The sequence below is a fragment of the Paroedura picta genome, chromosome 9, assembly GCF_049243985.1.
Source record: "Paroedura picta isolate Pp20150507F chromosome 9, Ppicta_v3.0, whole genome shotgun sequence".
Classification (NCBI taxonomy): domain Eukaryota; kingdom Metazoa; phylum Chordata; class Lepidosauria; order Squamata; family Gekkonidae; genus Paroedura; species Paroedura picta.
Genome location: NC_135377.1, coordinates 382147 through 410146, shown reverse-complemented (window position 1 = coordinate 410146; position 28000 = coordinate 382147). Strand labels below are relative to the sequence as shown.

Genomic DNA, 28000 nt, shown 5'->3' with positions numbered 1-28000 from the left:
GGCTGCAGGAATTTGCGTGCCAGGTCTTGGCCCTGCTCTGGGATGGGGCTCGTGTGTGTGTGTGTGTGTGTGTGTGGTGGAACCAGGTACATTTTTGTGTGTGTTGAGATCTCAGCCGCAGGGCCGGCCCCTGTGTCATTCCAGGGCGGGGACATGGAGGAGGTTTCAGCCCTGGCCGGTCCTGGCTGAGTGCAGTTCAAAGCAGCAGCAGGAGGCAGCGGATGAGGCCCCCCCAATCTCCTGGCCCGGCTCGGGACCCACAGGTAGGCTGAGGATGGGGAATGCGAACGCCCCAGGCAGAGGGAGCAGAGGCAGGCCGGCAAGACAGGCTGGCAGGAGCCCTGAGGGCAAAGCTGGCAGAGGGGAGGCCAGGCAAGGCGAGGGGAAGGGAACGGAAGGGAAGGGCCTGCCTGGGAACTAGCTGGCTTGGTTTCCCATCTTCTGCCTGACTGCCCCCCCCCCTTGGGACCCCCAGGATGGGAAGGGGCACACAGGCCTGAGGGCTCTTCTGGGCAGGGTCTCAAAGGGTTGAGCAAACGGCAGCCAGGGAGGCAGGAGTGCCCTCCAGTTGCCCATGTGGGTGAGACATTTTGTGCCTGCCAAGGCTGCCCTATGCCCCCCCCCAGCAGTGCTGGCTTGGCCCGCCGGTTCCCTCCTCTACCCCCTGCCAGGACCAGAGCTTCTGCTGCTTTGGAGGGCTGCCCTGCCCCTCACAGCATCCTCTCCCAGTGTTGGGCAGGCACCTTTTCCACTGCCCGGGCACGCGGAAGGAGGCCGCCCAGCCCCGGCCCCGGCCCCGGCCCGGGCCCCGACCCCTCTTGGCCAAGGAAAGGGAGGCCTGGCTTCTTAAGAGAGTCCTGGGGCAGCACCTTTCCTGGCATCCCACAGTGGGGTGCGGAGCCCCTTCAGAGCCAGGAGGGCCCAGCCATGGGGCTGGGGGGCTTCCGGCCATGTGCTCACATATCCCAGACGGTCACAATGCTCTGGCCTTCACAGGCTACGCATTCCACAATTTAATTCCCGTTGAGTAAGGAAGTATTTTCTTTGGCTGTCACAAATCTCCTGCCCTGCCACCACATGGTTTGCCCTCAAGTCCTAACCCGCCTTGTGCGTTGCCACCCCGTGCTCCGTTTTACAAGCCTCTTTCATGCCCCGCCCCCGCCCCCACCCCCACCCCCACCCCCACCCCCGGACTGAAAAGTCCAGACTCTCCAACCCCTCCACTGTTTTGGTCGCCCTCCTCTGTACTTTTAACACCAACCTGTAGAGATACAGCGACCAGAGCTGCACGCAAAAGTCTCCAAGTGGCTGCCCCACGGCTTGACCCACGGCACCGGCTGCTTTCTGTGGGCCCTTTCCCCAGGACCCCTGCCCTGGCATTTGCCCTTCTGCGGAGCTTTCCCACTGCAGCCCATGGCCTCGCGCCCTTGGAGGGTCAGCAGGTTGGGGCCCCATCAGCATCAGCTGGGCCTTGGGGGCCCATAGGGCGGTCATTTTCCACGGACCAGCCGGGAATCTCCCTGGCCAGCTGGTCTCCTGCACACCCGGTGTGGGGAGGTCTCCTTGCCCGCCAGCCAGCAAACTCTGCTCGCCCCCAGCTCCAGAGCATTGATGACCAAATTAAATGGCACCAGCCCCAGTCCTGATCCTCGTGGGGCCCGACTACTTGCTTCCCTCCATTGTGAGCGCTGCCCCTGGCAGCCGACTCAGGGATCTTGAGTGAAAAGCCCTCTCCGAAACCTGCTGGCCATACAGGCGCATGATGTCTGCCCGTATCGCCCTCATCCAGACGCCTGCCAACCTGCCCTGCCACTCAGAAGGGTGTGGCTGAGGCAGGGCTTCCCTTGGCAAAAGGCAGGTTGATTTTCCATGGGTGGGCGGGTTTTGTTCCTCCGTGTGGGCAGAATCATCCTGCCAAAAGTAGCCACTCGTACTCTGGCGCAGACAGCCGGCCAAGTGGCCTGTTCGATCCTGGCTCCCCTCTGGACCCCTATTGCAAAACCGGGGTGAGGTGTGCTGTTTTCCACCTCTCTGCAATAGAGGCCAGTGTTGGTGCCAAGTTATCCATGCTGGCCAGGGGAGCAACCATTTCGCTCTTGAGTCCCACCAGAGCTCTTGGAGGGGGGGGGGTCTGCCGTCTGGGCCTGGAGACGCCCTTGTCTCTTCTGTTTGCCCAGGGATTTCACCTTTCCTTGCCTCCATTTGCCCCTGTTCTTCAGACTCCCTTCCCAAACATGCCCCACATTTCCCACAGTGAAAGCCAGCACCAAGGATTCTTGGGTGCTTTAGGATGCTTTGGGCTGATCCTGCGTTGAGCAAGGGGTTGGACTAGATGGCCTGTATGGCCCCTTCCCACTCTATGATTCTAAGGATGTCAGGTCTTGCTGCCAATGCCCGTCTTCCTTTAAGAAGCCTTTTGTGCCTTTGCCAGCCCTTGGCCCAGCCACCTGCCTAGCTGGAGAGAGCTGGTTCCTGTGGGTCTAGTTCTCTCTTCACTCCCATAATGCAGCAGCCTTCTGTGCCTTGGCCCTTCTGTGGCCCAGGTGTGGCTGCCACCCTCCCCCCTCCCTCCGCATCGCTTCTCAGTCCTGCAGGGGAGGGGCTCTGCCGCAGTGCCGGGGGGGGGGAAGAAACGTGGCGGAGTTTGGAGACAGTGCAGTGGCTGGTGCCCTTTGGGTTGTTTCTGGCATCATGTCGATGGGTTGGGCGGTCGGCGCATTCCTGGCATGAGTGGGGTGGCACTCGTGGGTCCATCCTGCAGTTGCACAGTGATGCTCAGAAAAAGCATTTGTTTGTTTGTTAAGATACAGATATGCCGCCTTCCCCTGGGGCTCAAGCCCCAAAGCAGTTTATGCACTTCATCCACAACCGATAGATCCAGACCCACTCTGTTGCGTGGACTGAGCCTTGGGCAGTTGGTGCTCGGGGGAAGGTCTGGCAAGCTTGGCTGGAGTCTTCTGCGAGGCGGCTCCCCTGGGGGCTGGAGGGTGAAACGGCCACCAGCAAACCACAGGGGATCCCTTTAAGCCCCACGTGGAGTTAATGTTTGCCTCCTGCCCTGCCAGGTGGGCGCCAGAGGCTGGGCCATTCCTCTGGCGGATTCCTTGCCCCATCGGAAGTAGTTGGGGGGAGGACGAAGCGGAGGGGCTGGGTGGCAAGACCAGGGGGGCTGTCTGCTGGGGTAAAGTCCCCGATAGCCAGCAGCTATCCTACAAAGGGGCCAGAATGGGTGGTCCTGGCCAGCAGTCGAAGGTCTGGAGTCTTCCCAGAAAGTCCACTCTCTCGGGCCCGTAATGAGAGGCATTGTTGGCATCGCCTCTGCAGATGGGACCCACATAGCCAGACCCCCCTACCAGACAGGGGGGCCTGCTGGTGGGGCCTGCAGGGTTGCCCTGCAGGAGTCATTGGGGCTGCTGAGGTCCCTGTACAAATTCGTTCCTGTCACCGTATGGATCAGACTTTAGCAGTCCTCTTTAGCTCTTTGAGAACACCAAATACTCCCCCTAGGCAGACCAAAGGAGGCCCCCAAGGGGCCCTTCCTCCCACCCTCCCCCTCGTGAACATGGTCGTCCGGAAGGGACTGAGGGCAGCCTGATGGGGCTGGATGTGGCAAGGTGACATCTGGGCCACCTGTGCTCTTGAGAACTCCAGTGAAGTCCAGCCGGAGCAGAATTTCTTGCTTGGGCCGGCATTCCCTTGCTGCCTCCTCCTCCTCCTCCTCCTCCTCCTCCTCCTCCAGCAGGGCAGGCTGGCTTGAACTCGGGGGAGGGGGGGTTAACTGACTGAGCATGTTCCAGGGGTTGTTTCTTGGGCCAGATGTGCTGGCCTCTTGATCCAGAGCACAGGGACCCAAAGCTGCTGTGAAGCTGCCGGGGGAGGTGAGGTGGGGCGGGGTGGGGTGGGGGGTGGACACTGACAGGTTTGTTGTGTGTTGCCATGCAACGCTGTGGGCGTGCAACGGAAGAGGAGGAGGAGAAGGAGTGGGGGAAAGTATGTGTCTTACGAGAAGGTGTGGCCCTCAGGACGGTTGGCTCCAGCCCATTTCCCTACTCTCCCGTAGGCAACCGAGGGCCAGATCTGCAGGTGGGAAGCCCCTCCAGGGAGTCCTCCCTCTTTGGTGATGCAAAGTTTCCAGGTGAAGCTACACCCTCTAATTAGGGGAGCTGTAATCAGCAGGCATCTCTCGGGTGGCGACACCCACAGAACAGCCCTGGAGCCACGAGCAGCCTCTCCCCCCCCTCATGGGAAACCTCCCTCCTTAGCAAAGGAGTTCCCGCCCATCTGGCCCTGAGAAGGCCAGGGATGAGGAAGCACCCAAGAGCCCCAGGCTTCTCCCCAAGGGGTCTGGTGGCGCAAGCCTTCCCAAGGGCGGACCAGGAGTGCCCTGCAATAGGATGGCCAGCTTCTGGGGGGTGGGGGTGGCCTGGGGAGGTCCTGGCTTTCCCAGGAGTCCCATGCCACCAAGGGCCAGCTCTTCCCCCTGCTCCCTTTTTCTCTGCCCCCTCCTCCCACTCCAGATTTGGCTGGGCCTCCTATTTAGGTAGGATGGTTCTCTGCAGAGAAGTTAGAAAAGTTATTATAAAGCAATAGTAAAAACATTATGATTTAACATAACTATGATGTCATTAGGAACTGTACGTAGCATAGGGATCAGTATGTTAATGTATAATATTAAATATTCATGTATATTTTGAAATTTGTTCATAGAATCATAGAGTTGGAAGGGGCCATACAGGCCATCTAGTCCCCGTGCTCAATGCAGGATCAGCCCTAACCAACCTAAAGCATCCAAGAAAAGTGTGTATCCAACCTTTGCTTGAAGACTGCCAGTGAGGGGGGAGCTCACCACCTCCTTAGGCAGCCTATTCCACTGCTGAACTACTCTGACTGTGAAAAATTTTTCCTGATATCTAGCCTATATCGTTGTACTTGAAGTTTAAACCCATTACTGCGTGTCCTCTCCTCTGCAGCCAACGGAAACAGCATCCTGCCCTCCTCCAAGTGACAACCTTTGAAATACTTAAAGAGGGCTATCATGTCCCCTCTCAACCTCCTTTTCTCCAGGCTGAACATTCCCAAGTCCCTCAACCTATCTTCCTAGGGCTTGGTCCCTTGGCCCCAGATCATCTTCGTCGCTCTCCTCTGTACCCTTTCAATTTTATCGACGTCCTTCTTGAAGTGAGGCCTCCAGAACTGCACACAGTACTCCAGGTGTGGTCTGACCAGTGCCATATACAATGGGACTATGACATCTTGTGATTTTGATGTGATGCCCCTGTTGATATAGCCCAAAATGGCATTTGCCTTTTTTACCGCTGCATCACACTGCCTGCTCATGTTTAGTTTACAGTCCACAAGTACCCCAAGGTCTCGTTCACACACAGTGCTACCTAGAAGCGTATCCCCCATCCAGTAGGCATGCTTTTCATTTTTCTGACCCAGATGCAGAACTTTACACTTATCTTTATTAAACTTGGCAATCTTGTTCTCATTTGCCCATTTTTCCATTGTGTTCAGATCTTGTTGAACTCTGTCTCTATCTTCCGGAGTATTTTCCAGTCCTCCCAATTTGGTGTCATCTGCAACTCACCAAGGAAACCTGTTTGACTGAGGAATTGTTCTATCAGGAACTTCTTCCAGATGTTTAGCTGAAAATTCTTTTGAATTAATTTCAACCCATTGGTCCTAGTCTGACATTCTGGGGCAACAGAAAACAACTCTGCTACATCTTCTATATAACAGCCCCTCATGTATTTGAAAATGGTTATCGTCTCCAGGCTAAACAGACCAAGCAACCTCATATAACTTGGTCCCCAAACCCCTCACCATCTTCATAGCCCACCTCTGGACACCCTCCAGTTTCTCCATATGTTTCTTCAATTGTAATGCCCAAAACTGAACACAGGACTCCAACTGAGGTCTTACCAGAGCAAAGTGGACACTTATTGTTGTTGTTGTTAGGTGCGAAGTCGTGTCCGACCCATTGCGACCCCATGGACAATGATCCTCCAGGCCCTCCTGTCCATTTAAGTTTGCACCTACTGCTTCAGTGACTCCATCCAGCCATCTCATTCTCTGTTGTCCCCTTCTTCTTTGGCCCTCGATCGCTCCCAGCATTAGGCACTTCTCCAGGGAGTCCTTCCTTCTCATGAGGTGGCCAAAGTATTTGAGTTTCATCTTCAGGATCTAGCTTTCTAAAGAGCAGTCAGGGCTGATCTCCTCTAGGACTGACCGGTTTGTTTGCCTTGCAGTCCAAGGGACTCGCAAGAGTCTTCTCCAGCACCAGAGTTCAAAAGCCTCAATTCTTTGACGCTCGGCCTTCCTTATGGTCCAACTTTCGCACCTATACATTGCAACTGGGAATACCATAGCCTTGACTAAACGCACTTTTGTTGGCAGGGTGATGTCTCTGCTTTTTAGGATGCTGTCTAGATTTGCCATAGCTTTCCTCCACAGGAGCAAGCGTCTTTTAATTTCTTTGCCAGTCAGTCAGTCAGTAACCTTTTATTGGCATAAAATGTATAAGACATATAAAAATAGGGTTTAAAATTTCAACAAAATAATAAAATGGGGTTATATAACCAAACAGATCTTAAAATGATTAAATAAACTATAAAAGATAAAATACAATTTCTTTGCTGCAGTCCCCATCTGCTGTGATCTTGGAGCCCAGGTAAATAAAATCTGTCACTACCTTCATTTCTTCCCCATCTATTTGTGAGGAATAGAGAGGGCCGGATGCCATGATCAAGGGACCAAGCCCTATGAAGATAGGTTGAGGGACTTGGGAATGTTCAGCCTGGAGAAAAGGAGGTTGAGAGGGGACATTAATATCCCTCTTTAAGTATTTGAAAGGTTGTCACTTGGAGGAGGGCAGGATGCTGTTTCTGTTGGCTGCAGAGGAGAGGACACGCAGTAATGGGTTTAAACTTCAAGTACAACGATATAGGCTAGATATCAGGAAAAGAATGTTCACAGTCAGAGTAGTTCAGCAGTGGAATAGGCTGCCTAAGGAGGTGGTGAGCTCCCCCTCACTGGCAGTCTTCAAGCAAAGGTTGGATACACACTTTTCTTGGATGCTTTAGGATGCTTAGGGCTGCTCCTGCGTTGAGCAGGGGGTTGGACTAGATGGCCTGTATGGCCCCTTCCAACTCTATGATTCTGTGATTCTGATCTGTTTTTGGAGCATTCAGGCTGAGCAGCAGTACAAAAACGAGGTGGACATTTCCTTACCCTGAGGCCAATATAGATCCTATATGATGTTGAAATTAAGATGGGCCACTATTACTTGAAGTTTCAGTAGTTTAAAGTCTGTCATTAGCTCAGTTCTCACAGCTGTGACCTCTCCCCTCTGTCCCTTGCCATGTGGACAAGATGGTGGCCACAGGCCAACATCTAGCCTTGCATGACTCGTCCTCTCCCGCCCAAGAGCTTCTTCTCCCTCTGCTGACCCTCCCTGGAGATCTGGCAGCAAAGCCAGCCCTGCCGATCCGAGCGAGTGCTCCCCATCAGCAGCCTGGCCCAGCCCCCCATGCTACTTGCCTGGGGACCATGGGCTAGGGACTCGCGGCCTAACCTACCTCACTGGGTTGTTATTTTGAGAATAAAATGGGGGTGATGGAATGATACTCGGGGTCCCCTTGAGGTGAGAAGCACAGCATGAACAGAATGTTACTCTTGAACAGTGCTGATTTCTTCTTCCTGCTATTCCCCAAGAAGCAACCAGTGACTCCCTGCCTCCTTCCTTTGCTGTCTTTGCAGACACCCGGGAGCCGTTCCTGAAGGGAGCAGGAGGCCCCTTTGGCTGGGAGAGCAGAGCCCCAGGTGGTGCCCCCTCCAGGATGGAGCCCAGAGAGTTGGCCTCGGAGCACCAGCATCGCTCCACTGCCCTGCCGGGGGGCTGCCGCCTGCCTAGAGCCACTGCGGCTGGACAAGCGGGCCCAGACATCACAAGCATTGCGGGCGTCTACCTGGAGGCTTCCACCAAGGCCATGAGTCTCTATGACGCTGTGCAGGAGCATTACCTCCAGCCTGACCTCGCCCTGCCCCTGCTGGAGGCTCAGGCGGCTACGGGGGGCATTGTTGACTGGAGGGGAAAGCAGCTGCTCCCTGTGGTTGAGGCGCTGAGGCTGGAGCTGGTGGGGCTGGAGATGAAGGAACGGCTCTTGGCTGCAGAGCGAGCAAGAACTGGCTTCGTGGACCCCTACATGGAAGAGAAGGTCTCTCTCTACCAGGCCATCCAAAAAGAGCTCATTGGGAGGGAGCAGGGCGTGGGCCTCCTTGATGCCCAGATAGCCACAGGGGGCCTTCTGGAGCCCAGCACGGGCCGCCGTCTCTCTCTCCAGGAAGCGTGTGAGCGCGGCTGCCTAGGCGAGGAAATGAGGGACTTCCTGAGTGATCCTGGAAACGAGGCAGCTAAGGGCTTCTGGGACCCAAACACCAACCAGAAGGTCACCTATGTGGAACTGATGAGAAGGTGCATAGCTGATCCAGCCAGCAGCTTGCTTCTGTTGCCACTGAAAATATCTTTCCCCGGACTGAGAGGGGGGGTGTGCAGCCATGAACTGCTAGATTCTGGAATAATTGATTCCGCCCTCTTCAAGGCCCTCCACAGCGGGGAGATCACCGCCCAGGAAGTGGCCGAAATGGACTCTGTGCAGCGGTTCCTCTCAGGGACAAGCAGCATCGCAGGCGTGGCTCTGCTGGACACCAGTGGCTGCAGGAGCATTTACCAGGCTTCAGCAGAGCATCTCCTTGTCCCAGGCACGGCAGTCGCCCTCCTGCAGGCACAAGCTGCAACAGGCTGCTTGATAGACCCTGTGACGAAGGAGACGTTCACTGCAGAGGCTGCCGTGCAGGCAGGGCTGGTGGGGCCAGAACTTCACGAGGCCGTGTCTGCAGCAGAGAGAGCAGTCACAGGATACAAAGACCCCTTCACGGGGGAGGTCATCTCCCTCTTTCAGGCCATCCAGAAGGGTCTTGTTGCCAGGGACCCGGGCATTTTCCTGCTCGATGCCCAGTTAGCCACTGGTGGCATTGTGGATCCTCACACGCATCACAGGCTCCCTGTGGAGGTAGCCTGCCAGCGGGGCCTCTTGGACAAGCACACCCACGCCCTCCTCTGCAGCCCCACGGACGGAATCCGGGGGTTCTTTGAGCCCCGCTCCAAGGAGACCTTGTCTTATGCCGAACTGCTGTCACGGTGTGTCACGGATCCAGAGACAGGGCTCTCCCTCTTACCTCTTTCCGGAGACCCTTGTGGGGCCCACGCCTTCATCAGCCCTAGCACACGGCTTGCACTCAAGGACACTCAAGTGCCTGTGACCTGGGGCAAATCCAAGGGGGGGCAGAAGTCGCTCTGGAAGCTCCTGTTCTCCGACCACGTCACTGGGGAGCAGAGGCGGTCCCTCGCCCAGCAGTTCCACTCAGGAGCCCTCTCCACTCAAGCCCTGGCTGACATCATCTGCAACTCCCTCTGCCAAGCAGCTGCCCACTCTGAAGTCACGTTTGATGGGCTCAGGGAAAAGGTGACCCCTGCCCAGCTCCTCAGTTCCAAAATCATCAGCCAGGACTTGTTTGAGAAGCTAAGCCAGGGGGAAGCATTGGCCAAAGACGTTGTTGGCATGGGCACAGTGAAAAAGTACTTGGAAGGGACTGGCAGCATCGGTGGCCTGATCCTGCCAGACTCCGAGGAGAGAATCAGCATCTACCAAGCCAAGAGAAAGGGCTTCTTGCGGCCGGGAACATCCCTCATCCTCCTTGAGGCACAGGCTGCAACAGGATACCTCATTGACCCAGCCGCCAACAAGAAATACTCCGTGGAGGAGGCCCTGCGTGCCAACCTCATTGGCCCAGAGGTTTATGATAAGCTCCTAGCCGCTGAGAAAGCCGTGACGGGCTACACAGACCCCTATACGGGCAGCAAGATCTCCCTCTTCCAGGCCATGATGAAGGACCTCATTGTCCGAGAACATGCCATCCGTCTTCTGGAAGCCCAGATTGCCACCGGTGGCATCATCGACCCCGTCAACAGCCACCGCCTCCCCGTGGAAGCGGCCTACCAAAGGGGCTACTTTGACAAGAAGATGAACCTGATCCTCTCAGACCCCAGTGACGACACCAAGGGCTTCTTTGACCCCAACACCCACGAGAACCTGACCTACCTGCAGCTGAAGGAGAAGTGCTTCGTGGAGAGCTCCACTGGCCTCTGCCTCCTGCCACTGAACAGCAAACGGCGGCAGTTTATCGACGCCGCCACCAAGCAGGCTTTGGGGAGCTCTTGGCTCTTTGTCAAACATGGCCGCTTCAAAGGGCAAAGGGTGTCTGCCTGGGACCTGCTGAACTCAGAGTACTTCAGCGAAGGCAAAAGGCGGGAAATATTTAACCACTATCACTTGCACATGGTTTCCCTAGAGCAAATCAAGCTTCTCCTGGAGGAGGAGATGAAGAAGTGGGCCCGCATAAAATTCCCGGCCCTGAGGGGCCACGTCTCAGCGTACCACCTGATGGAATCCGGGATTCTTGGCCGGGACCTCTTTGAACGACTGCTGGAGGGAGCGGTGAGCCCGGAGGAGGTGCTCCGCATGGATGCCATCAGGAACTACCTCTACGGCACGGGCAGCATTGGGGGGGTAGTTCTGCAGCCCTCCCAGGAGAGGGTGGGCCTCTACGAAGCCATGAAGAGAAACCTTGTCCTGCCAGGCGTGGTGCTGCCCCTGCTGGAGGCCCAGGCAGCCACCGGCTTCCTCCTTGATCCCGTGAACAGCCAGAAGGTCTGTCTGGAGGATGCTGTGAAGGACGGCCTTGTTGGCCCAGAGCTCTACGACAAACTACAGCGTGCCGAAGAGGCCGTCACTGGCTACAAAGACCCTTTCACTGGTAAGAAGGTCTCCCTCTTCCAGGCCATGAAAAAGGGGCTTGTTCCCGACACGCAGGCCGTGAGGCTGCTGGATGCCCAGATGTCCACTGGGGGAGTCATAGATCCTCACAGGGGCCACCATGTCCCGTTGGAATTTGCCCAGAAGAAGGGCTACATAGATGAGAAGTTCAGCCACATGCTTTCCCACTCCAGCAGTGACGCCAAGACTTTCCCAGTTCTTGACAGCAAAGAGAACGTGACCTACAGCCAACTGCTAGATAGGTGTCAGCAGGACGAAGGCTCAGGTTTCCACCTACTCCCTCTGTCACAAACAGCACAAACCGTCTGCACAGATGAGCAAATGGAACATCTGTTCAGGGAGACCCTGGTGGAGGAAAAGCGACTCACCCTCTGGGACCTCCTGAACTCCGGCTACTTCACTGAAGAGCAGAGGCGAGATTTCTTTGAGAAGTTTCGGTCGGAGGCAATATCACTCCAGCAGTTGATCCACCTTCTCTTAAGACTCGTTGAGGACATGGAAATGAAGGCTCAAGGCCAGGTCACCTTCCAGGGCTTGAGGGGAAGAGTGCCGGCAGTCTGGCTCCTGGACAATGGCATCCTTTCGGAACAGACATTCGCAGAACTGGTGCAGGGCCGGAAGACGGCTGAAGAAGTAGCGGAGATGGAGAGTGTGAAGCGATATCTGCAGGGCACGGGGAGCATTGCGGGGGTTTTCATCCAAGGCTCCCAAGAGAAAATGGGCATTTACCAAGCTATGCAGAGAAACCTCCTCATGCCAGGCCTGGGGGCAAGGCTGCTGGAAGCGCAGGCAGCCACAGGGTCCATCGTGGGCCTGGGGTCCAACCAGAGGCTCAGCGTAGAAGAGGCTACTAAGGCTGGCGTGGTGGGCCAAGAGCTTACGGAGCGGCTGCTGCAGGCCGAGAGGGCACTGATCGGCTACAGAGACCCTTACTCGGGAAGGCCGATCTCCGTTTTCCAGGCCATCCGGAAAGAGCTGGTCCCAGCCGTTGCTGGCATTCCTTTGCTGGAAGCTCAGCTGGCCACGGGAGGAGTCATCGATCCCATCCACCACCACCACCTTCCTCTCCAGGCTGCCTACAAGCATGGCTTCTATGATGAAGAAATGCACAAGTCTCTTTCGCAGACCACAGATGACTCCTGTGTCTTCTTTGACCCCAACGCTCAGGAGAGCCTGACATATCAGCAGCTGAAGGACAGATGCATCCGAGATCCAGCCAGCGGGCTCTTGCTGCTCCCTCTGTCAGAAGATGCTGCTTTTTGTGGGGACAAGCAAATGATGGAGGTGCTGAAATCAGAGACTGTTTGTGTGAGCACCGGCCGGTTTAAGGGGCAAGCAGTCTCCCTCTGGGATCTCCTGAACTCCGAGTATATCTCCCACAGCAAGCGGAGAGAAATACTGAAAGCCTACAAAGAGGAGGATGCTGAGGCCCTTCAAGAAGTCATCAGAGTCATCACCACGGTCATTGCTGAGACTGAGACGCAAGGCAAGAGGTTCACCTTCAAGGGGTTGCGCAAGCAGGTATCAGCCAGCGACCTTTTCCAGGCCGAGCTCATAGATAAGGAAACTCTGGATGAACTTCACCAGGGGAAGAAAACGGTCCAGGAGGTCACTGAGATGGATTCCGTCAGGATGTTCCTGGAGGGCTGTAACTTCATCGCTGGAGTCCTCGTGCAGCCAGGCCATGAAAAGATGGGCATCTACCAGGCCATGAGGCAGGGTCTGCTTCGGCCAGGGATGGCCCTCGTGCTTCTAGAGGCACAAGCGGCCACTGGGTTCCTCATTGACCCAGTGGAAAACAAGAAGCTGTCAGTAGATGAAGGGATGGCCACAGGGCTGATAGGAAGAGAAATCTACGAGAAACTGCTGAGTGCAGAAAGAGCAGTGACCGGATACACACATCCCTACACAAAAGAGCAGATCTCTCTTTTTGAAGCCATGAACGAAGAGCTCATTGTGAGGAGCCATGGGATCCGCCTGCTGGAGGCCCAGATCGCCACGGGGGGCATCATAGACCCCGTGCACAGTCACAGGATCCCAGTAGAGGTTGCTTACAAGCGGGGCTTCTTTGACGAAACAATGAGCCAAATTCTTTCGGACCCCACAGATGACACCAAAGGATTTTTCGACCCCAACACACAAGAGAACCTCACTTACCTCCAGCTACTAGAACGATGCATTCAAGATCCAGAGACTGGGCTGTACATGCTGCAAATAGTGAGAAGAGGGGAACGTTACTTCTACATTGATGAGACAACAAAACAATTTCTACAAGCCCGATCGATCCAGATGTGTGTAGGGAGGTACAAAGGCCAGAGTGTTTCCATCTGGGACCTCCTCTGCTCACCATACATTCAAGAACAGAGGAGGAAAGACCTGGTGAAGCAGTACAAGTGTGGAATGCTGACATTAGAAGAGCTCATCAGCACCATCACCACCATCATTGAGGACACAGAACAGAGAACCCGGAAGCTGAAGGTCAAGGGCCTTAGAGGGGAGGTCTCAGTGGCAGAGCTGTTCAACGCTGAGATAATTGACAAGAAGACGCTAGACAGCCTCCAGCAGGGGGGGCAGACGCTCAACTGGCTGACCCAGAAGGAGTCGGTGAGGCGCTACCTGGAAGGAACTGGCGGCATTGCTGGGGTCTCTGTGGCATCAAAGACTATGACTATCTATGAAGCTATGAAGACAGGGCTCCTCTCCCCAGAAAATGGTCTCGTGTTACTGGAGGCCCAGGCAGCCATGGGTTTCCTCACTGACCCACTGAAGAAGAAAACATTCTCCGTCGACCAAGCGGTCTTGGCTGGAATTGCCGGTGATGAAATTCATGAGAAGCTCCTTTGGGCAGAGAAAGCGGTGACTGGATACACAGATCCTGCCACAGGGAACAAGCTTTCACTCTTCCAGGCCATGAAGAAGAACATGGTTGAGAAAGCCTATGCACTCAGACTGCTGGAAGCCCAGCTGGCCACCGGGGGCATCCTTGACCCTGAATATGGCCACCGCATCCCTGTGGAAGTAGCCTACAAACGTGGCTATTTGGAGGAAGACATCCTGGTCCTCCTTTCTGATCCAGAATATGGTATCAAAGGGTTTGTGGATCCCAACACACATGAAAGGATTACCTATGCTCAGCTCCTTCAGAGATGTGTCAGAGACAAAGAGACAGGGATGTACCTCATCCAGCTGCTTGACAAAAGTGAATATTTCTATGTAGATGGCACAACAAAAAATATTCTGTCATCTACCAAAGTGAATGTAAAGCTTGGGAAATATGCAGGGCAGATTCTCTCTGTATGGGAACTCCTCTGTTCAGACTATTTCAGTGAAGAAAAGAGAAAAGAGTTGATAAAAAAATACAAACAGGGATCTTCGGTTATTCTTCAGCGCATGACAACTGAAATCCTGAACATCATAGAGGAAACAGAAAGAAACAGGAGGGATATATGGTTCCAGGGTCTGCGGCAACAAGTTACCGCTTCAGAATTATTCAGAGCTGACATCATTAGTCAGGACACCATTAAAAAACTGGAAGAGGGAAGGCAGACCATCCAGGAAGTGGCAAATATGGATTCTGTTAGGAGATACCTGGAAGGCACCAGTTGTGTTGCCGGAGTGCTTGTGCCATCCCAGCCAGACCCATCCAAGCTGCAGAGGATGGCCATCTATGAGGCCATGTGGAAGGGCATTCTCAGGCCAGGCACCGCCCTGGTGCTGCTGGAGGCACAGGCTGCCACGGGTTTCATCATTGACCCACTGAAGAACGAGAAACTCTCTGTCGATGATGCCGTCTCTGCAGGGTTAGTGGGTGGAGAAATACATAGCAAGCTGCTTGCTGCAGAGAAAGCAGTGACTGGATATACTGACCCATACACAGGGAAAAGAATTTCACTTTTCCAGGCAATGAAAAGAGATCTTATAATCAAAGAACATGGAATCCGCTTGCTAGAGGCCCAGATTGCAACAGGAGGGATCATTGATCCAGTCAACAGTCATCGCATCCCTGTTGAAGTGGCTTATAAACGGGGCTATTTTGATGAGCATATGAACCAAGTTCTCTCAGATCCTACAGACGACACCAAAGGCTTCTTCGATCCTAACACCCATGAGAACCTCACGTACATGCAGCTGCTTAAACGATGCACTTTTGAGCCAGACACAGGACTATTAATGCTTCAAATAAAAGGCAAGGGCTTTGGTGGCATTCATTCAGAGGAGAACATCAGGAAGACTTTGAAGGCCAACACTATAAACGTTGGCTTAGGGCAATTCCAAGACCGTGATGTTTCTCTCTGGGAGCTTCTCTTCTCTACATATATTTCTCAATACAAAAGGCAACAACTTTTAGAAGACTACAAAAATGGGGAAATAACTCTAAGGGAAATCACCATCAAACTAAAAACTATTATAGAAGAGATTGCAGCACATGACACCACACCACATAAAGAAGAAAATAATACAATACAGAACAAGGAGCACTGGAGTAGCACCTTGCAGAAAACTAACATGAAGATAGAACAAGATCTTCAAGACAAATACATCTCAGTGTGGGATGTTCTGTTCTCTCAGACCATCTCAGAAGACAAAAGAGAAGAACTTCTGAGCAACTACAGAAAAGGCCAGCTGACCCTGGAGAAGCTCACAGAAATCCTTGCTTCCCTCTTGGCTGACACTGAAGGCAGATTGACTCCAGATCCCAGGGCCCCCGACACGCCAAGACCTGCCAGGGCATCCGTGGAGGAAGAGGAGGGTGCTGATGTGCCAGACCAAGGAGAAAAAGAAAGCGTCTTGAAGGGCCGGATGGTTGAGATAACCGTTGGTGAGTTCCGGGGTCGGAAGGTCTCCTTATGGGATCTGCTCCATTCCAAGTACATCCCTGAAGAGAAGCGGAAGGAGATCCTACATCTGTACAAGATGGGCATTCTCTCCATTGACCAGATGGAAACGGTGGTCACCGGCATCGTCAACAGAACAGAGGAGGAGAAAATGAAAGAAGCGGCATCCCACCCAGATGCTCCCAGGGCCCCCGACACGCCAAGACCTGCCATGGCATCCGTGGAGGAAGAGGAGGGTACTGATGTGCCAGACCAAGGAGAAAAAGAAAGCGTCTTGAAGGGCCGGATGGTTGAGATAACCGTTGGTGAGTTCCGGGGTCGGAAGTTCTCCTTATGGGATCTGCTCCATTCCAAGTACATCCCTGAAGAGAAGCGGAAGGAGATCCTACATCTGTACAAGACAGGCATTCTCTCCATTGACCAGATGGAAACGGTGGTCACCGGCATCGTCAACAGAACAGAGGAGGAGAAAATGAAAGAAGCGGCATCCCACGCAGATGCTCCCAGGGCCCCTGACACGCCAAGACCTGCCAGGGCATCCGTGGAGGAAGAGGAGGGTGCTGATGTGCCAGACCAAGGAGAAAAAGAAAGCGTCTTGAAGGGCCGGATGGTTGAGATAACCGTTGGTGAGTTCCGGGGTCGGAAGGTCTCCTTATGGGATCTGCTCCATTCCAAGTACATCCCTGAAGAGAAGCGGAAGGAGATCCTACATCTGTACAAGACGGGCATTCTCTCCATTGACCAGATGGAAACGGTGGTCACCGGCATCGTCAACAGAACAGAGGAGGAGAAAATGAAAGAAGCAGCGTCCCACACAGATGCTCCATCGTCCTGGGAAGACACCTTACGGAATCACACAGTCTTTCTGCATGTCGGTGAATTCCAAGGCCGGGAAGCTTCCCTGTGGGATCTCCTCTTCTCTCAATACATTCCAGACAGCCAAAGAGAGGAGCTCTTGACCAAATACTGGTTGGGAATCTTTAGCATTCCAGACATGATAGCCGCACTCACCTCCATTCTCACAGGGAGAGAGGGAAGCCACGTCCAAAGTGCAGGAAGTGCTCTGTCCAGTGAGACAACCCTGTCCCAGGCAGGGGGGACTACCCCTGTTACACGGGATCAAGAGCTGGAATGGGCATTACAGGCCCTGACTGCCAACGTTCCTGTAGGTGAATTCCAAGGCTGCAAGGTTTCCGTCTGGGAGCTTCTCTTCTCCAAATATGTGACTGTCGAGAAACGGCAAGAGCTCGTGGAGATGTTTCAATCGGGCGCTATCAGTTCTGAAGAGCTGATCCGAATAATCATCACCCTGATTGAAGAAACAGAAGAGCGGAGCAACATGTTGAAGTTCCCTGGCCTCAGAAGGCAAGTGACTGCCTCAGAACTCTTCAGCTCCCAAATCATCGATCAAAGCACGCTATCTGACCTCACGCGGGGAGCAAAGACTGTGGAGGAGATCACAGAGATGGATTCAGTGAAGAGATACCTGGAAGGGACCAGCTGCATTGCCGGAGTGCTTGTGCCATCCAAGTTAGACCCTTCCAAGCTGCAGAGGATGACCATCTATGAGGCCATGTGGAAGGGCATTCTCAGGCCAGGCACCGCCCTGGTGCTGCTGGAGGCACAGGCCGCCACCGGCTTCATCATCGACCCGCTGAAGAATGAGAAACTCTCTGTCGATGATGCCGTCTCTGCTGGATTGGTGGGTGCCGAGCTACAGGAGAAGCTCCTCTCTGCTGAGAGGGCCGTGACCGGGTACAAGGACCCGTACACAGGGAGCAAAATCTCCCTTTTCCAAGCTATGAACAAGGGCCTCATTGTCAAAGATCATGGCATCCGCCTGCTGGAAGCTCAGATCGCCACGGGGGGCATCATCGACCCCGTGCACAGTCACCGCCTCCCGGTGGAGATGGCGTACAAGCGGGGCTACTTTGACGAGGAAATGAACCAGATTCTCTCAGATCCAACAGATGACACCAAGGGCTTCTTCGATCCCAACACTCATGAAAACCTCACGTACATGCAGCTTCGGCTCAGGTGCATCCCTGATCAGGATACTGGTTTGCTGATGCTTCACTTGATGGGAAAGTCCTCCTTATCACTTGCTCTAAATGACAATACTCGGAAGGATTTGCAAGCAGCCAAGACCACGGTTGACATGGGGATGTTCCAGGGCCAGGAGGTCTCCATCTGGGACCTCCTCCTCTCAAGATACATCTCTTCACAAAAGAGGCAGGAGCTACTAAGGCAGTACAAAGCTGGCACTATCACCCTCCAAGACCTCATTCAAATTCTCACAGCTACTGTCACTGAGGCCGAGGAAAGGAACAACAGACCTACGGTATCCCACAAACAACCTCTCAGTCCACCCAGAAGAGAAACACACAAACCAGATGCTACTCGTCAGAGTCAGGAGGAAGACTGGGAAAAGGCCTTGAAGACCATGGCTATCACCGTACCTGCAGGTGAACACCAAGGTCGGCAAGTTTTTGTGTGGGATCTGCTCTTCTCCAGCGACATCGCTGAAGAAAAGAGGACAGAATTGCTGGGACTGTACAGCAGAGGGATACTACCAATGGATCAGATGATAGATATCCTCAGCACCCTTGTCATGAAAAAAGAATTGACAACTAGGAAACTTGACATCCAAGTGAGAAGCCCAGCCCAAGGGAGAGGCACAGATGAGAAAGCCCATGTATTTTCACCATCAGGTCCAGAAAACTGGGAAAATTCCTTGCGATCTCATCTCATCCAAGTGCCCCGTGGTGGGCTGCAAATCCAACAACTATCACTGTGGGATGTTCTGTTCTCTCAGACCATCTCAGAAGACAAAAGAGAAGAACTTCTGAGCAACTACAGAAAAGGCCAGCTGACCCTGGAGAAGCTCACAAAAATCCTTGCTTCCCTCTTGGCTGAGACTGAAGGCAGATTGACTCCAGATCCCAGGGCCCCCGACACGCCAAGACCTGCCAGGGCATCCATGGAGGAAGAGGAGGGTGCTGATGTGCCAGACCAAGGAGAAAAAGAAAGCGTCTTGGAGGCCCGGATGGTTGAGATAACCGTTGGTGAGTTCCGGGGTCGGAAGGTCTCCTTATGGGATCTGCTCCATTCCAAGTACATCCCTGAAGAGAAGCGGAAGGAGATCCTACATCTGTACAAGACGGGCATTCTCTCCATTGACCAGATGGAAACGGTGGTCACCGGCATCGTCAACAGAACAGAGGAGGAGAAAATGAAAGAAGCGGCATCCCACGCAGAGGCTCCCAGGGCCCCCGACACGCCAAGACCTGCCATGGCATCCGTGGAGGAAGAGGAGGGTGCTGATGTGCCAGACCAAGGAGAAAAAGAAAGCGTCTTGAAGGGCCGGATGGTTGAGATAACCGTTGGTGAGTTCCGTGGTCGGAAGGTCTCTTTATGGGATCTGCTCCATTCCAAGTACATACCTGAAGAGAAGCGGAAGGAGATCCTACATCTGTACAAGACGGGCATTCTCTCCATTGACCAGATGGAAACGGTGGTCACCGGCATCGTCAACAGAACAGAGGAGGAGAAAATGAAAGAAGCGGCATCCCACGCAGATGCTCCCAGGGCCCCCGACACGCCAAGACCTGCCATGGCATCCGTGGAGGAAGAGGAGGGTGCTGATGTGCCAGACCAAGGAGAAAAAGAAAGCGTCTTGAAGGGCCGGATGGTTGAGATAACCGTTGGTGAGTTCCGGGGTCGGAAGGTCTCCTTATGGGATCTGCTCCATTCCAAGTACATCCCTGAAGAGAAGCGGAAGGAGATCCTACATCTGTACAAGACAGGCATTCTCTCCATTGACCAGATGGAAACGGTGGTCACCGGCATCGTCAACAGAACAGAGGAGGAGAAAATGAAAGAAGCAGCGTCCCACGCAGATGCTCCCAGGGCCCCCGACACGCCAAGACCTGCCATGGCATCCGTGGAGGAAGAGGAGAGTGCTGATGTGCCAGACCAAGGAGAAAAAGAAAGCGTCTTGAAGGGCCGGATGGTTGAGATAACCGTTGGTGAGTTCCGGGGTCGGAAGGTCTCCTTATGGGATCTGCTCCATTCCAAGTACATCCCTGAAGAGAAGCGGAAGGAGATCCTACATCTGTACAAGACGGGCATTCTCTCCATTGACCAGATGGAAACGGTGGTCACCGGCATCGTCAACAGAACAGAGGAGGAGAAAATGAAAGAAGAGGCATCCCACCCAGATGCTCCATCGTCCTGGGAAGACCCCTTACGGAATCACACAGTCTTTCTGCATGTCGGTGAATTCCAAGGCCGGGAAGCTTCCCTGTGGGATCTCCTCTTCTCTCAATACATTCCAGACAGCCAAAGAGAGGAGCTCTTGACCAAATACTGGTTGGGAATCTTTAGCATTCCAGACATGATAGCCGTACTCACCTCCATTCTCACAGGGAGAGAGGGAAGCCACGTCCAAAGTGCAGGAAGTGGTCTGTCCAGTGAGACAACCCTGTCCCAGGCAGGGGGGACTACCCCTGTTACACGGGATCAAGAGCTGGAATGGGCATTACAGGCCCTGACTGCCAACGTTCCTGTAGGTGAATTCCAAGGCTGCAAGGTTTCCGTCTGGGAGCTTCTCTTCTCCAAATATGTGACTGTCGAGAAACGGCAAGAGCTCGTGGAGACGTTTCAATCGGGCGCTATCAGTGCTGAAGAGCTGATCCGAATAATCATCACCCTGATTGAAGAAACAGAAGAGCGGAGCAACATGTTGAAGTTCCCTGGCCTCAGAAGGCAAGTGACTGCCTCAGAACTCTTCAGCTCCCAAATCATCGATCAAAGCACGCTATCTGACCTCACGCGGGGAGCAAAGACTGTGGAGGAGATCACAGAGATGGATTCAGTGAAGAGATACCTGGAAGGGACCAGCTGCATTGCCGGAGTGCTTGTGCCATCCAAGTTAGACCCTTCCAAGCTGCAGAGGATGACCATCTATGAGGCCATGTGGAAGGGCATTCTCAGGCCAGGCACCGCCCTGGTGCTGCTGGAGGCACAGGCCGCCACCGGCTTCATCATCGACCCGCTGAAGAATGAGAAACTCTCTGTCGATGATGCCGTCTCTGCTGGATTGGTGGGTGCCGAGCTACAGGAGAAGCTCCTCTCTGCTGAGAGGGCCGTGACCGGGTACAAGGACCCGTACACAGGGAGCAAAATCTCCCTTTTCCAAGCTATGAACAAGGGCCTCATTGTCAAAGATCATGGCATCCGCCTGCTGGAAGCTCAGATCGCCACGGGGGGCATCATCGACCCCGTGCACAGTCACCGCCTCCCGGTGGAGATGGCGTACAAGCGGGGCTACTTTGACGAGGAAATGAACCAGATTCTCTCAGATCCAACAGATGACACCAAGGGCTTCTTCGATCCCAACACTCATGAAAACCTCACGTACATGCAGCTTCGGCTCAGGTGCATCCCTGATCAGGATACTGGTTTGCTGATGCTTCACTTGATGGGAAAGTCCTCCTTATCACTTGCTCTAAATGACAATACTCGGAAGGATTTGCAAGCAGCCAAGACCACGGTTGACATGGGGATGTTCCAGGGCCAGGAGGTCTCCATCTGGGACCTCCTCCTCTCAAGATACATCTCTTCACAAAAGAGGCAGGAGCTACTAAGGCAGTACAAAGCTGGCACTATCACCCTCCAAGACCTCATTCAAATTCTCACAGCTACTGTCACTGAGGCCGAGGAAAGGAACAACAGACCTACGGTATCCCACAAACAATCTCTCAGTCCACCCAGAAGAGAAACACACAAACCAGATGCTACTCGTCAGAGTCAGGAGGAAGACTGGGAAAAGGCCTTGAAGACCATGGCTATCACCGTACCTGCAGGTGAACACCAAGGTCGGCAAGTTTTTGTGTGGGATCTGCTCTTCTCCAGCGACATCGCTGAAGAAAAGAGGACAGAATTGCTGGGACTGTACAGCAGAGGGATACTACCAATGGATCAGATGATAGATATCCTCAGCACCCTTGTCATGAAAAAAGAATTGACAACTAGGAAACTTGACATCCAAGTGAGAAGCCCAGCCCAAGGGAGAGGCACAGATGAGAAAGCCCATGTATTTTCACCATCAGGTCCAGAAAACTGGGAAAATTCCTTGCGATCTCATCTCATCCAAGTGCCCCGTGGTGGGCTGCAAATCCAACAACTATCACTGTGGGATGTTCTGTTCTCTCAGACCATCTCAGAAGACAAAAGAGAAGAACTTCTGAGCAACTACAGAAAAGGCCAGCTGACCCTGGAGAAGCTCACAGAAATCCTTGCTTCCCTCTTGGCTGACACTGAAGGCAGATTGACTCCAGATCCCAGGGCCCCCGACACGCCAAGACCTGCCAGGGCATCCGTCGAGGAAGAGGAGGGTGCTGATGTGCCAGACCAAGGAGAAAAAGAAAGCGTCTTGAAGGGCCGGATGGTTGAGATAACCGTTGGTGAGTTCCGGGGTCGGAAGGTCTCCTTATGGGATCTGCTCCATTCCAAGTACATCCCTGAAGAGAAGCGGAAGGAGATCCTACATCTGTACAAGATGGGCATTCTCTCCATTGACCAGATGGAAACGGTGGTCACCGGCATCGTCAACAGAACAGAGGAGGAGAAAATGAAAGAAGCGGCATCCCACGCAGATGCTCCCAGGGCCCCCGACACGCCAAGACCTGCCATGGCGTCCATGGAGGAAGAGGAGGGTGCTGATGTGCCAGACCAAGGAGAAAAAGAAAGCGTCTTGAAGGGCCGGATGGTTGAGATAACCGTTGGTGAGTTCCGGGGTCGGAAGGTCTCCTTATGGGATCTGCTCCATTCCAAGTACATCCCTGAAGAGAAGCGGAAGGAGATCCTACATCTGTACAAGATGGGCATTCTCTCCATTGACCAGATGGAAACGGTGGTCACCGGCATCGTCAACAGAACAGAGGAGGAGAAAATGAAAGAAGCGGCATCCCACCCAGATGCTCCCAGGGCCCCCGACACGCCAAGACCTGCCAGGGCATCCGTGGAGGAAGAGGAGGGTGCTGATGTGCCAGACCAAGGTGAAAAAGAAAGCGTCTTGAAGGGCCGGATGGTTGAGATAACCGTTGGTGAGTTCCGGGGTCGGAAGGTCTCCTTATGGGATCTGCTCCATTCCAAGTACATCCCTGAAGAGAAGCGGAAGGAGATCCTACATCTGTACAAGATGGGCATTCTCTCCATTGACCAGATGGAAACGGTGGTCACCGGCATCGTCAACAGAACAGAGGAGGAGAAAATGAAAGAAGCGGCATCCCACGCAGATGCTCCCAGGGCCCCCGACACGCCAAGACCTGCCATGGCATCCGTGGAGGAAGAGGAGGGTGCTGATGTGCCAGACCAAGGAGAAAAAGAAAGCGTCTTGAAGGGCCGGATGGTTGAGATAACCGTTGGTGAGTTCCGGGGTCGGAAGGTCTCCTTATGGGATCTGCTCCATTCCAAGTACATCCCTGAAGAGAAGCGGAAGGAGATCCTACATCTGTACAAGATGGGCATTCTCTCCATTGACCAGATGGAAACGGTGGTCACCGGCATCGTCAACAGAACAGAGGAGGAGAAAATGAAAGAAGCGGCATCCCACCCAGATGCTCCCAGGGCCCCCGACACGCCAAGACCTGCCAGGGCATCCGTGGAGGAAGAGGAGGGTGCTGATGTGCCAGACCAAGGTGAAAAAGAAAGCGTCTTGAAGGGCCGGATGGTTGAGATAACCGTTGGTGAGTTCCGGGGTCGGAAGGTCTCCTTATGGGATCTGCTCCATTCCAAGTACATCCCTGAAGAGAAGCGGAAGGAGATCCTACATCTGTACAAGATGGGCATTCTCTCCATTGACCAGATGGAAACGGTGGTCACCGGCATCGTCAACAGAACAGAGGAGGAGAAAATGAAAGAAGCGGCATCCCACCCAGATGCTCCCAGGGCCCCCGACACGCCAAGACCTGCCATGGCGTCCATGGAGGAAGAGGAGGGTGCTGATGTGCCAGACCAAGGAGAAAAAGAAAGCGTCTTGAAGGGCCGGATGGTTGAGATAACCGTTGGTGAGTTCCGGGGTCGGAAGGTCTCCTTATGGGATCTGCTCCATTCCAAGTACATCCCTGAAGAGAAGCGGAAGGAGATCCTACATCTGTACAAGACAGGCATTCTCTCCATTGACCAGATGGAAACGGTGGTCACCGGCATCGTCAACAGAACAGAGGAGGAGACCATTAGAAAAGCAACCTCCAGGGTCAAGTGTGGTCCAGTTGTTTCGGAGGAGGGGGAATGTGTCCAGTCCTCATACTATGACCTTCTACAGCATAGTTTACGGCTAGAGAATATTGATGTAACGATCCGTGAGCTCCAAGGCCAGAAGTCTTCTGTGTGGGACCCTTTCTTTTCACAATTTGTCTCCAATATCCTGACAGAGGAGGTTGTACACCGGCACGGGGAACCAGCAGTAAGTGTTAAGGAAAGTATTAGAAGCATCACTACTGTTATTACAGGAACTGAAAGCCTGCCATTTGCAATGGGGGACAATACAAAGGGACATATTACACCCCCAAATGCACCGATACCTTCTGCTTCAGAAGCAGAAAAAGAGAATGCATTGAAATCAAGGATGCTGAAAGGATCTTTTGGTGAGCTGTTTGATCAACAGGTTTCGCTTTGGGATGTTTGCCAATGTGAATACATCTCTGAGGAAAAAAAGAAGGAATTGTTGCATCTGTTCATGACCGGTATGCTCACCACTGAGCAACTGGAAACCATCCTCACCACCATTCTCAACAAAAAAGCAGAAGGAGCTAGGAGGGAAGGATGCCATTCAGTCTTGCATGCGGAAATCTGGGAAGACTCGTTACAGAATCACATTGTGGTTTTGCATGGTGGTGGTTTCCAAGGCCAGGAAATCTCCTTATGGGATCTGCTTTTCTCTCAGTATATTCCAGAAACTAAAAGGGAAGAACTTCTGATCAGCTACAGATACGGCAATTTAAGCCTTGAGGAGATGACAGAAATCCTTGCTTCCCTCTTGGCTGATTCCACCGCCAGAGTTAGTGGACTTCCCAATGCCCCAGACATACCTAGATCTGCAATGGTATCTTCTGAGGAAAAAGAGGAGGATGTTTCCAATGGAACAGAACAGGAGGAAATGGAAAGGGCCTTGAAGGCCTGCATGGTTGAGATAACCGTTGGTGAGTTCCGGGGTCGGAAGGTCTCCTTATGGGATCTGCTCCATTCCAAGTACATCCCTGAAGAGAAGCGGAAGGAGATCCTACATCTGTACAAGACGGGCATTCTCTCCATTGACCAGATGGAAACGGTGGTCACCGGCATCGTCAACAGAACAGAGGAGGAGAAAATGAAAGAAGAGGCATCCCACCCAGATGCTCCCAGGGCCCCCGACACGCCAAGACCTGCCAAGGCATCCGTGGAGGAAGAGGAGGGTGCTGATGTGCCAGACCAAGGAGAAAAAGAAAGCATCTTGAAGGGCCGGATGGTTGAGATAACCGTTGGTGAGTTCCGTGTTCGGAAGGTCTCCTTATGGGATCTGCTCCATTCCAAGTACATCCCTGAAGAGAAGCGGAAAGAGATCCTACATCTGTACAAGACGGGCATTCTCTCCATTGACCAGATGGAAACGGTGGTCACCGGCATCGTCAACAGAACAGAGGAGGAGAAAATGAAAGAAGCGGCATCCCACCCAGATGCTCCCAGGGCCCCCGACACGCCAAGACCTGCCAGGGCATCCGTGGAGGAAGAGGAGGGTGCTGATGTGCCAGACCAAGGTGAAAAAGAAAGCGTCTTGAAGGGCCGGATGGTTGAGATAACCGTTGGTGAGTTCCGGGGTCGGAAGATCTCCTTATGGGATCTGCTCCATTCCAAGTACGTCCCTGAAGAGAAGAGGAAGGAGATCCTACATCTGTACAAGACGGGCATTCTCTCCATTGACCAGATGGAAACGGTGGTCACCGGCATCATCAACAGAACAGAGGAGGAGAAAATGAAAGAAGCGGCATCCCACCCAGATGCTCCCAGGGCCCCCGACACGCCAAGACCTGCCAGGGCATCCGTGGAGGAAGAGGAGGGTGCTGATGTGCCAGACCAAGGTGAAAAAGAAAGCGTCTTGAAGGGCCGGATGGTTGAGATAACCGTTGGTGAGTTCCGGGGTCGGAAGGTCTCCTTATGGGATCTGCTCCATTCCAAGTACATCCCTGAAGAGAAGCGGAAGGAGATCCTACATCTGTACAAGATGGGCATTCTCTCCATTGACCAGATGGAAACGGTGGTCACCGGCATCGTCAACAGAACAGAGGAGGAGAAAATGAAAGAAGCGGCATCCCACCCAGATGCTCCCAGGGCCCCCGACACGCCAAGACCTGCCAGGGCATCCATGGAGGAAGAGGAGGGTGCTGATGTGCCAGACCAAGGAGAAAAAGAAAGCGTCTTGAAGGGCCGGATGGTTGAGATAACCGTTGGTGAGTTCCGGGGTCGGAAGGTCTCCTTATGGGATCTGCTCCATTCCAAGTACATCCCTGAAGAGAAGTGGAAGGAGATCCTACATCTGTACAAGACAGGCATTCTCTCCATTGACCAGATGGAAACGGTGGTCACCGGCATCGTCAACAGAACAGAGGAGGAGACAGAGAAATCTGGATTGGTGTCAAATCAACACAAAGAGACAAAGCCACTAACAGAAAGCCCAAAAAAAGATTGTGGTCACTCCCTCTCTTTGGAGACCGAGTTACGATCTGCAAGCAGTGTGGTGCCGGTGGGCGATTTCCAGGGGCAGACAGTGTCTTGCTGGGACCTCCTCTTCTCTCGGTACATCTCAGAAGATAAGAGGCAAGAGCTTCTCAGCAACTTCAGAGCAAATATCCTCTCTGTTCATGAACTGATCAGCACGCTCACCAGTCTCATCACAGAAGCACATAGGCAGGATTGGCCACCCAGCCCTGGTGGTCCTCTGCCGGATGGACCAGAGGAAAAGGATGGCTCACCAGCATTGCAGCAGCAGCAGCTGAAAAAGTCTCTACGGACAACTATGGTCCATGTGACCAGTGGCCAATTTAAGGGGCAAAATGTATGTGTGCTGGACCTTCTGTTTTCCAAATATGTCTCTCAGGATAAAAGGCAAGAACTTCTTGAGCTGTACAGGGCAGGGGCGTTATCGATCCAAGATATGGTTACAATGATCAGCACCATAATTGAAGAGGCTGAACCAGAGAAGGTGGATCTCAAGAGGAAATTGCCCAGTAGGAAAGGGACACTGACTCTTAAGTAACGGGACACAGGCCCCCTGATGCTCAGGCCTCTTGGCCTCCTCATAGGCAGCATCCCTGGCTGCTTCTCCTCCCAGGCACAGACTGTGGGCTGGGGTTGCTGAGCCCCCGGCTGCCACCCTCTGCTTTTCCCTTCATCCTTTCAAGCATTTAGCCTCCGTGCCGGATTATCCATCTGCCGAAGTCTGCTCAGCCCTGACTTGGCCAGTCTCTGTGCTTCCCATTTCATTCGAAGGGTGTGGTGATGGGTCATGTGGCCGACTAGGAAAAGTCACACTGCGGGTCTCCGTTGGATAACATTGGCTTGTGCTGAAACCAACTTGAAGAACGCAATCTGTTTTGTGACTGCTCTTCAGAGGTCCCCTAGGAGTTCTTAAACAAAATATTACAAGTCAGACTGAGCCAGTGCAGTGAATGGGCTGACCGCTGACTCTCAAAGGCTGCTCCTGTGCCTTCCGTTCCATTTTGAGGTGAGCAGCATAACCCAGCTGGTAACTGAACCACCCTGGCCTGAATTTGACAGCCTCCTACAGGCAGTGGCTGCTTTGGTCAACTCTGTTAAGAATGACAATAATAAATCTAGCCATGTTTACAGGACTGGCACAGGAACTGGGTTTGGTGACTGGCGGATCTGTTTGACTCGAGATCTTCTTCTCTGTGTGTGTGTGTGTGTGTGTGTGTGTGTTGAGTGGCACCAAGTTGCTTCCAACTTATGGCCAGCCACAACCCCGTGGATTAACGTCCTCCCCAAAGTCCTCTCATTAGCAGCCTTATTCAGCCCTCTCACATGGGTCTTCCTCTTTTCCTGCTGCTTTTGACAAGGGAACAAAAATAAGCCTGCCAATCCATTCACACCTGTGGAAGCAGCATGCTTAGAGGTACTGATGGGGGTGAGGGGGGCGGCTTCCTTTCCTTGCACCCAACTTCGTTCCCTAACAAGAGCCAGGAATTCTGGGGAACAAGAGCTACCCTC

The 28000-nt window shown here is 53.5% G+C and overlaps 1 protein-coding gene across 1 annotated transcript; it reads left to right on the top strand.

The window, feature by feature from the left end:
* Positions 1-151: 151 nt before the first annotated feature.
* On the top strand, positions 152-27636 carry EPPK1 (epiplakin 1). The gene is made up of 2 exons (XM_077353473.1): positions 152-263; positions 7762-27636. Exon 2 carries the CDS (start codon positions 7842-7844, stop codon positions 27027-27029), a length of 19188 nt encoding a protein of 6395 aa, XP_077209588.1. The 5' UTR covers positions 152-263; positions 7762-7841; the 3' UTR covers positions 27030-27636.
* Positions 27637-28000: the final 364 nt, after the last annotated feature.